General features: G+C 41.7%; 1 protein-coding gene and 1 long non-coding RNA gene across 10 annotated transcripts in view; one reads left to right on the forward strand and one right to left on the reverse strand.

Annotated features, from left to right (window-relative positions):
• The window catches only part of EPB41L1 (erythrocyte membrane protein band 4.1 like 1), a 164082-nt gene extending 158376 nt beyond the window's left edge, over positions 1-5706 (forward strand). For all 9 annotated transcript variants that reach the window (XM_079978814.1, XM_079978816.1, XM_079978817.1 and 6 more), the window contains 2 exons: positions 1172-1288; positions 2503-5706. In XM_079978814.1, the coding sequence (XP_079834940.1) occupies positions 1172-1288; positions 2503-2511 (126 nt within the window). In that variant the 3' untranslated portion in view covers positions 2512-5706. The remainder of the gene's footprint in view (positions 1-1171; positions 1289-2502) is intronic.
• Positions 5-2585, reverse strand: LOC307218032. The gene is made up of 2 exons (XR_013839668.1): positions 2459-2585; positions 5-1314 (listed from the first exon to the last, which is right to left on the reverse strand). It is a non-coding gene; the product is annotated as an uncharacterized lncRNA (long non-coding RNA).
• Positions 5707-10515: the final 4809 nt, after the last annotated feature.

The following is a 10515-nucleotide window of genomic DNA, read 5'->3' on the forward strand; positions in this document are numbered from 1 at the left end:
GAAATCCAGAGGTATGCCTTTTATTTACTTACTAGCATTTAAATACCACTTGATTGTACTAAAACCTAATTATGAACTAAATAAAATCAACAATAAGCTAAGTAAAACCATTGTAGGCTTCCTTCATAGTAAATAATTATAAAACAGCAACAACTAAAAAGCCAGGATAAATTGAAATGAGTGCCACCATAAGCCTCTGGAAGATGTAGTAGTAAGAATAATAATCAAATGCACTCTTTTAAAGTTTCATATTATTATTACTTATAATTATATTTACTCAAAATTTGTAAATTATAAGAGATGGAAACAAAAGAAAAATAACAAAAAAGCACTAAAATCACATACATCATAATATCCGGCAAGAAAAGATAAAACAATTGCAATATTTCATATTAGAACAGGGAAGCTCCAGCCTACACTAGAACTTCTATACTTTTGGTAGCCACATAGAAGAGGAAATTTCAACTTTCTAAACTCCTGCAGCACTGTTCTGTAACATGTTGACCATTCAGAGTAATCACTGTTACAAGGGAAGCAGATCTGTAAGTGTAGGTTAGGGGGTGCAACTGCAATTTCAGTCCAGTCATACTGCAATACACTAGAGGTAAGCTGGGATTGCACCATACAGTAACAGAGGGCTACAACTGCAGATGAATTTTCTTAAGGACATAGTTTCCCTCCAAACTGTGAACGGAAGGCAGGTGATTGCCCACTCCTTCCTCTCTGTGATGCCTCTTTTGAAAAGCATGAAACGGGGCTTTGGGCTGACGGAGGAAATAATAATGGTCCAAAATTGGGCACCAGTGAAGTTAAGTGTATGCGAAATTCCTCTGCTGAATTTTGGCTGGTGACCCCCTTCCTCCACCAGCATCCATCCTAAGCTACTCAAGAGAGTCTCCCCGCAGCCCTCTGCGGGGAATTCAGGGGGAGAGGAGGGAACGCTAAAGCCACCTCCTAGGAACTTATTTTCATTTGTGGTTCCAAAGATCCAAGCCACAGGTTTGAATGGGAAATCTACAACAAGAATGTTAAGATTTCTTGAACCATGAATAGAGTTCTATGCATCCTCAGTAACATACCTTTTCCTCGTTTCCACATGATCTTCAGTTGCTACCTCCTTACAGCAAGTCACGTGAGCCGCCATTTAACATTCAGCGTTTTGTTTCCATAGGCTTTGGCTTTGGCAATCAAGGAGGCAAAACTGCAGCATCCTGACATGCTGGTAACCAAAGCCGTAGTATATAGAGAAACAGAACCATCTCCAGAGGAAAGGGACAAGAAGCCTCAGGTATGAAAAGATGTGGGAAGATGGCCCTATAAGATGTAACATCTAGCTGACTATAGAGGCCAGGCAACATAGGAGAATAAAAGAATGATACACGAATTGGATATGTTGCAGTTGTCAAAACAGGCAGACCTCTACTGAGAAACAGTAAAAAGTAAAGGTAAAGGTACCCCTGCCCGCACGGGCCAGTCGTGTCCGACTCTAGGGTTGTGCGCTCATCTCACTTAAGAGGCTGGGAGCCAGCGCTGTCCGCAGACACTTCCGGGTCACGTGGCCTGCATGACGAAGCTGCTCTGGCGAGCCAGCACCAGCGCAGCACACGGAAACGCCATTTACCTTCCCGCTATAAAGCGGCACCTATTTATCTACTTGCACTTAGGGGTGCTTTCGAACTGCTAGGTGGGCAGGAGCTGGGACCGAAAGACGGGAGCTCACCCCGCCACGCGGATTCGAACCGCCGACCATACGATCGGCAAGTCCTAGGTGCTGAGGTTTTACCCACAGTGCCACCCGCGTCCCTCTGAGAAACAGTGCCTCCCCTCAAAAGACATCAGCCCTCCAAACTTCAGCTACACCAATATGTGCTTGGCTAGATGGTTATCATGGCCATGGCAAAGTGGTGAGCTTGCAGCGTAAAGCTTTATCTTTTATTTAGCTTTGTTACTAAAGGGCAAACCTTTGCAACTGGATGACCAGTAATTTTCAGTGGGAACCCTGAGGTTCCTTGAATGGTTAGAAGAGGTGCCTCCTTGGGAAGTTAGCTCCCAGAACCAAGCTTCCCAGCAGACAGCTTGCTCATCATTATTGCACTTTCTCTGTGATGTGCAGGTGCAGAAAAATGTTGGGCCTTTTCTACAGCACGTCACACAGCGCAACAGCTAGGCCCGGCTGAAAGTCTGTGCTGACTGAGGATACACCCCAGAACATACTCTAGAATCCTCTGCAACATGCAGAAATTCCACAGCTGATGTGCAACAAGTTCCCTGTTGAGTGAATTTACATGCAAAGAGTTTTCTTGCAGGTGGGAAGTCTAAAGATTCAGTGCCCTAGATTTTACCTCTCTACAACAGGTTCCCAAATGACAGCGCCCCATTGCATCATTATAGCAAAAGGTGTCACAGAAAACCAAACTGCTAGAGACAGTCTTGCTTATTGTTTTGATAAAATGCTTACATTGTGCTTACTATTGCTTCCTCCTTCCTTTCATTCTGGTACAGGAATCTTGACCTTCGTGTTTCTAAAAGTTGGCATCTCTATTTTAACTTTGGAGAAAAAGAAGGGGCCTTTATGCTGGATTCCTCAATGAGACATAGAACGTCCTGGCTGCAAGAATAATGTTGAGAGACAAAAAATAAAAATAAAAAAGGAATAGCAAATATATTATATATTATATATACAGGAAACAAAATGCATCCTTGCACTGCTGCTATATGCTGGAGATGAATTACAGACAACAACATCAGCAACAAACAAAAACCAACCACCTCTTCAAATAAATTGAAGAATTGACTGGACTGATCTAAAAGAAAGAAAAAAAAGTCACGATGGTAATAATATTATTATTAACAATACAATAAACCACCATTCTGCATGTTACATTTAAAGGATACATAACTCATTTGTTGCACACTGAATGGAAAAGCAAGAATGCTTTGCAACAAAGCAAGAAATCAACAAGCAAAACAAGCAGAAATACAAAATGATTCCCTGCATAGGAATGAATCAAAAACCATTCACTTGTATAATTCTTGTTTAATTATTTTCTGATTTGGGATGTGTGGTGATCACCCTCTCTCTCCACTTCCATGCCACTTCTGTTGCTTCATCTTTGGTTCTGTTATTTCCCCAAACTGCCCTTCCTTTCTCAACCTTTCGTCCCCCCACATCCGGTTCTTTGTTCTTCTGAAGATCACTAAGACTGGATTTCACTTAAAACAAATCAAAATATGTATATGATTTCTATATTTGATCAAAATGCAGCCTGTAAAGGTTTCATATGGATGTGCTTTTAAGTTATGTATATTATATATAACTGGGGAGGGTGGGGAACGATATTAAAACAAATTAAACAGTGCTGATAAGTATGACAATGGCATTTTTACATTATAATTATTTGATTGACCGTGGTTGATGTATTATAAGACTCTTAGATCATGCCAATATCCCATGAAAACAGAGTAGGAAGAAAACAAACACTAATGATCTCTGCTGGCCATATTTGTCTGTCACTCACCTGCTCTGTGCTCTTGCTAAAGGGACTGACATAGTGACACAGTAGTGTTTGTAATTGGTTGGTTGGTGATAAGGCACCATTCAGCAACCTGGAGAGGGAGTCGAGGAAGACAGAATGGATCAGTGTTACTGCAGCCCAGTTAGTCACTTAAGTGTGCCAAGGTCTCCCTCCTCCCCTGGGCCCAGGAGACTGAGGTCACCTTGGGGACATGAGGTCAGGTTGCTTCATTCACAGCCTTTCAGTATCTAGTAGGCTTTGATCTCTTGGACCTAAATATTTACCTGTAGCAAAGATGCCCTGTGTGTCAGTTTAAGTGGTTCCTCCAGACCTATATCTGCAATGGATCTTGATAGCCCTCCAAAGGGAGTGTCCAGGTCAAACAAGGAGGCATCCCCATGCTGCTTGCTGTATGCTGCATGTTTGGCCAGGGTGACACAAGCTTTTGTAGAGAGTATCCGGCAGGTGGGGAACCAGTGTGAAACATCATGGCTTCCTTCTAAGCACTGTCAACCTAGAACCAGAGGACAAGTGAAGCACTGGCTCTTTGAAAGTACATCCATTCAGTTACAGTAAGGGGACAACCAGTGCACAACATAAGGGCAGGCGCTGCTCGTGGATGAGGAAGGCATCAAATGTAACTTGCTCTGCTACAAATGGAACCTGGTACTTGGAAGGTTTCCTTCTCTGCTTTCCACAAATTGCCTTCATCCATTGTTTGAGGGGGGAAAGACAGCAGATGCATAATGTTAAGGGGAACAAACCAAAATGAACCAGTTTCCAAGTGAAGCAGCCGGTGGCTCCAGACATTAGAGAAAGACCAACAGATATTGCACCATGCTTGCCTTTTTACATCTTCCCTCCTCAACACACATGATAGCTAGAGAAGGACATTTAATTAGTGTCTGTGATTGGGATCTAGAGATCTTAGGGTAAAGGGGCTCCTTGAATATAGTCAAGTGGATGTTTCCTATACAGTAAACTGCTACAATAGAAAGCATTGGGTCGTTGGTCTTTACAGTTCCCTAAAACTGGATCTGCTTCTGGCATGCAGACATGTCCTACGTAAAGCACTGAGAACATAATCAGACTTCTTTCTTTGATGTAGAAGTCATTGCCACTTCTGTATCCAACTATATGCTTCTCTCCCTGAGTTTTATTTCAGGACTGTTACTAATTTGTTCACTTCCTGTTGCTGATAGGGAACATGTAATACCCCAGAACTGAAAAGCAAAGAAATAGCACATATGGATGTGAAATACATAGAACTCTAAATTGATCTTAACAGAACACAAAAAAGCTTGTGCTCTTAATTTTAAAAATAACCAAGACACAGGGGGATCCTGGTGACATTGTTACAGGGAATTTGGGGGTAGAGGTAACCCTCCCTTCTCAAACTTTGCATTTTGATTTTGACTTTCAAAAAAAGAAAATAACGTCAGCTCAAAAGTCACTGTTGAGTAGCTAGATGGAAAGCACAATCCCACTTACACTGGTATACATTGGGATAAGTGAGTCAGCCACTCAAATCTGTGGAGGTAAACAGCATCAAGCCCAACATGCTCAAGATCAAAATCCAACTGGGCAATCAGAGGAAAGCTAAAATAGACTTGTTCCTTCGGATTCTTCCTGCAGCTTGTCCGATGGGTAGCCATTAACAAAAAAAATAGGTTTTTTTGGTTCACCTAGCAGGATGTGGCTTATATATAGACATCTATATAAATATATATAAATATATATAATATTTATTATCTGTGGTAGTGTTGAAGCCATGCATAATTTTTAAATTTATGGCTTCCTCTTACCTTAATCTTCACTACTGCTTCCATCAGACGCAGCTGACCACTCTTTTTTCTTTTCTTTGGGCATTTCCTTCTGAAGGGCGTGGGAGACGAAACTGATTGTTTGCGCCAAATCCCTTAAGTTGATTCCGAAACTGCCCTGCAATTGCATGAATAATATTACTAATTATATTCTTTCTTTCTTTTTAATTTGAGAAGCACTTTACCAACCAACTGCAACGCTCTGTCATTCCTTCCTCACTAATTCCTCTGGCCATCTTGCACCCCATTCCTCTTTTTGTCCCCCCCCCCCCTTCAATCATATCCTCTTTCAGTGCTTGGTGGTGTATGCGTGTGTGCTCACTGTTCTTGTATTCAATAAAAGTGAAATAAATGTGTTTGATGCTCAACCACTTTGTGGCTTGCACTTTACTCCTAAGTAGAAGGGCAGTGGAGAGACTCAAGGGGGTTAGCTTGGGAATTCAGGACCCTACGTTCTGGCACGAACTGTTGTCCCAGTGATTTTGAGAGATGGTTCGGACATTCTTCAGAAGGGTGCAGACTTAAATGGGAAGAGCTGCTTGGACGACAACGACGACAGAGCACCAGATTGTGAGGACACCGTAAGATAGTCTTGCCCTATATGTCTGCACTCTTGCACTAAGTCTCCAGTTTTCCAGCTCCCATTTCTGAGCTCACCTCTTCCCCATGCCTATTCTTTGTCCTCAGTTGCTCATGCTCAATTCTGCTGCTATTATTCCCATTTGTCTGTCGTATTTCTAAGGGATACGTTATTCCAGTTTTCCTGCCATTCCAATTATTACATTTTTAAAAAAGATCTCTGTGGTGGGAAGGTTATGCTGTATGTATTGTATGGGCTTTTCAGTATGAACTATTTCATCAGGCCTGCATCTGAAACCAACAACAAAATCTAGGGTGCATACATAGCTACATAAAAATGAGACAGTATGGGGGGGGGCGAGGGGTTGTTTCACCCTGTATATTGATCCTGACTTCACTCTTCAAATAACACATGCCTGTACAGCAAATGCCAATTTCAGGCTGGCAGAGGTGATCTATTTTTTTTAAAAGCATGGGTGGGGGATCTGTTGGTCAGGGGTGATGGGGCTTGTAATTTAGCAAAATCTAAAAGGTTACATGTTTCCCCATCCTTGGCTTAAAGCACTGTTTGTTCAATGACACATCTGAACAAGAATGCACCCCTAATCTCCTTTTGTTTGTTTAAGAAAATTTGCTGTAAGATGAAAAACTGCTCTGGGGAAGAGTACTTTGTGACATCACAGGTACCCAGCCAATCATTGCTCAGCACAGCCTCTTCTGCTTCAAACTCTCACAACTGGTTCTCCTTGAGTTTGTTCCATGAGTGAAGCTTCTATGAGTGACACAACAAAGTGTACTGTCCAACAAGGGGTGACTCCTGTTTTCTGCCCCCCACCCCGGGGGGGGGGGGGGTAGCTGTGTTAAATCTATTGCAGCAAGAGCAACAGAGTCTTGTGACACCTTTAGCTTAAAACTTCGCCGTCACTAGCCAAGGTTAGGAACTTCGCCGTCACTAGCCAAGGTTAAGAAGGATCAAATATGAACAATTTAAATTAAATAATTAACAGGATTAGAGATTACTGTTGCCACAACAACAAATGTATACAGAGTGCTTTTGGGGGGGAGGGGGCGCAGGGGTACGCATACCCCTAAACATTTTGTGAATCAAAGTTTGGCCTCGTTGAGGGGCAGTATTTCAATATGAGTAGGAAAATGAAAGTACCCCTAAACATTTTTTTTAGAAAAAAAGCACTGTTTATACGCAACATATACATGTTATTTCATCTTGCTTCATATAAGGAAGTAACAGGGCACATCTGTTAGAAACATTTCCTTCAGTCTGTCGATTTATTCTTTTCATGCTATTGCTGGATGTGTGTATATGCACCTAGGCTTTGATCCCAAATGCATTTACTTTGCCATAAGGTCTACTGCAATAAGAGAAATATGCAATCCATGTTTAGGAGAGTGGTGTTAGACAAAGAAACCCTCCCTAACCTGATGACTATGGTATCCTGCGCATGTTTTTTTTCTTCAAATAATCTAACCTACTTCACAGAGTTGCTGCGAGAATAAAACGGAGGGAAATGTTTACCCTTCTTCCTGAGCTCATTGGAGGAAGTACAGAATAAAAAGACAATAAGTAACTCAAGAAAATACTTCTTCCTACCTCCTTGAAATTTATCCAAGCCAGAGATAGCCAGTGTAGTGTCTCCAGGTGTGAGGCTTCAACTCGCAATATCCCCATCCAGGATGGTCAGAGGTCAGAGCTCACGGGAGCTGTAGCTCCGGAGGACCACATGGGCTACCCCTGAATTAAGCACTATCTCTAGGTTCCCCAGTGGCTGCACTGAGCAAGACCAGAAGCAGTAGACAAATTTACTTGTCATCATTTATCTCATCAAGGAATCCCACATGAGCTTAACCCCCATAAACTGGAAAACAGCCGTCTGTGGTAAAGAGGATAGAGCAAGAATTTGGTATGTGAGGATGGAAACAACCAGGCGTCTCACAGGCACCAAATATTCTCACACTGGATGAATTAATCCACAATAGGACCTTCCAAATCCTAGTTGCAGTTACAGCCATTAAAACAGAATGGGATTGGAATTTCAATTCAGTCAGTAAGCAGGCACTGAAAGTGAAATAACAACCACACCCTTTTTAGACCCCTTGATAGTAGATTATAAAAGTGCAGCAAGTGTTAATTAAGCATAAGTACTCTAAAATACATGTTCTACAGGGACAGTTTACTATTCTGGAAGCTCAGTTGCCACAGGACATATACTTGATTTTCTTGTGTGAGATGAAAACAACTGGGCAAGGACTAAGTATTTAATTCTACTCGAGTAAAATCCTACCTGACGACTTCTTTTAAGGCCATCTTGTAAAGCGATGAGTTTGGCTTTCCTGCTGCTCAGGCATGCCCAGCAAGGGCCACAAATTTACCCAGGCTGAGCCTACACATCCAGCTTTAAAACCTAAACATCATTCCACATCAAATCAATGCAAAAGACAAGGGTTTTGCCACCCACTGTCTCAGATTTTGATGAAACTTGGTGTACATCCTTCCCTTATGGTTGAAAGAAACCCCCTTTAATTTTTCCCTCTATCACAGTTTTGATTTTATAGCACTTCAGAGTTTCATGATATCTGTGTTTCTGTCCCTCTTGAGATCCTCGGCCTTGTGTACGTTTTTTTCCTCTCCATAATCAATGATCAGATCTCTTTGAAATTTTACACAAAGCTCAATAACATGATGAGGATTTCAGGAAAAAATACACCGGCACTCAAAAGATTTCATAAATGCCTTAAAAAATGTATAAATGTAGTTTTTTGGTGGAAAACTAGAAAACCTTAATTTTCAGCATGTGGGCACGATGGAATCTAAAGTTTTGGTGAAAATTATTGCAAAGACATGCTCTTTCTCAACAAAGAATAAAATTTAATGGTCTCTTATGTCTTGTAACAACATTTTACATTTTTTGGACATCATGGGGGGGGGGGAATGGCTACTGGATACAACTTTCCTACAATCCATAGCTGTAATAGAAAAAATTAATGAAACAAAGTTGTTCCTCTTAAAATCTAAAATAATATTGGTTATTACAGGTCCCCCCCCCAACAAAAGTATATTTCAACCATAAGGGAAGGGTGTACACCAAGTTTCATCAAAATCCAAGACAGTGGGTGGCATAACCGCGTTGAAATGACGTGGAATGACCCCTAAGATACCACCATGGGATTAGGGAAACTGTACAGAGTTCTATTCATGTAGAGGAACCTGCACCTGTATAGCTGTACACATGTAGGGTCCCTTGTCCAGACTTTGCACATGGTGGTGAGATAAGTGGGTACACTCATGCTGGGGACAGGACCAGCAGGCATGGCTCCACTCCTCTTCCATGTATTAATGAATGAATGAATGAATGGGAAAGCTTGTGGAAAGGGCTTTAGCTAAAAGTGAGATGAAATGAAAAATTAGTTTAATTTGCACACCACCTTTCTATATTACTATACACAAGGCAGCTTACAAGCCAAAGAAACAACAAAATATACAGCAAAGATCACACACCTAATAACAATTTGAATCAATACAGAAAAGTCACAATAAAAACATAACTTTAAAAGAAACAACTTATATCAAATAAAGAATTATCCAATAATGCATTAGAATAGTAAAAAGTAAAATTAAATACAGTGGTACCTCAGGTTACATACGCTTTAGGTTACATACGCTTCAGGTTACAGACTCCACTAACCCAGAAATAATGCTTCAGGATAAGAACAAAAATCAGGCTCCAGCGGCGCGGTGGCAGCGGGAGGCCCCATTAGCTAAAGTGGTGCTTCAGGTTAAGAACGGACCTTCAGAACTAATTAAGTACTTAACCCGAGGTACCACTGTATAACCCACTCCTTTAAAATTGGGGGGGGGGGGAGAAAAACAAAACAAAAAACCCCGAATATAAACCACTCCATTCCTCGCTGCTCCTGGCTGCATGGGGGGGGGGGCGCTGCATTGTTGGCGGCCTTTCCCCTTCCCAGCCTTGGGGAAGAGGACACCACTTTGCTGTGCCCCTAGAGCTGTTTGCCCCATGCTCCTGGCTACATACCGCAAGGTTGCGAATATAAGCCACACTTTAACTTTTCACGGTCAGAATTTTTTTTGGGGGGGGGGATGAGGCTTATATTCAGGCTGATACAGTAAATACAGTAAAGAATTACTAAACTATAATCAATAAAAATATCAGCAAGACACAATGCATAAAATACCACAAAAACACACAAATACCACAAAACATGAAAAACGATGAAAAAGGATTAAACTGAGAAACAAGGACTCACAACTTACGAAATTATTATTTTTTAAATATCCCTGAACTCCTCTCTTCCCAGATGCTTCTGCTGTTCTCAAAGTCATGGTCTGGGAAAGGCTTCTAGGCCTGGAGGGTGGGGCAAGGCAGGTGGGAAAAGCCATTGCCTGATGGCCAGCACAGTGTCTCTACCTTAACTTTAATTAAAAGAAGCTTGCATATCAGGGCTGGGAAACAACCTTGCCCAAGTCCTTGGAAGGAAAACTTCTGAGCAGTCAACGGAGCTTTTATGAAGGGGGCAGAGGACCTTGCTTGGAGCCTAAAGTAAGAGTTCTCTATCACTTT

Source organism: Podarcis cretensis (assembly GCF_951804945.1).
Source record: "Podarcis cretensis genome assembly, chromosome: 6".
NCBI lineage: Eukaryota > Metazoa > Chordata > Lepidosauria > Squamata > Lacertidae > Podarcis > Podarcis cretensis.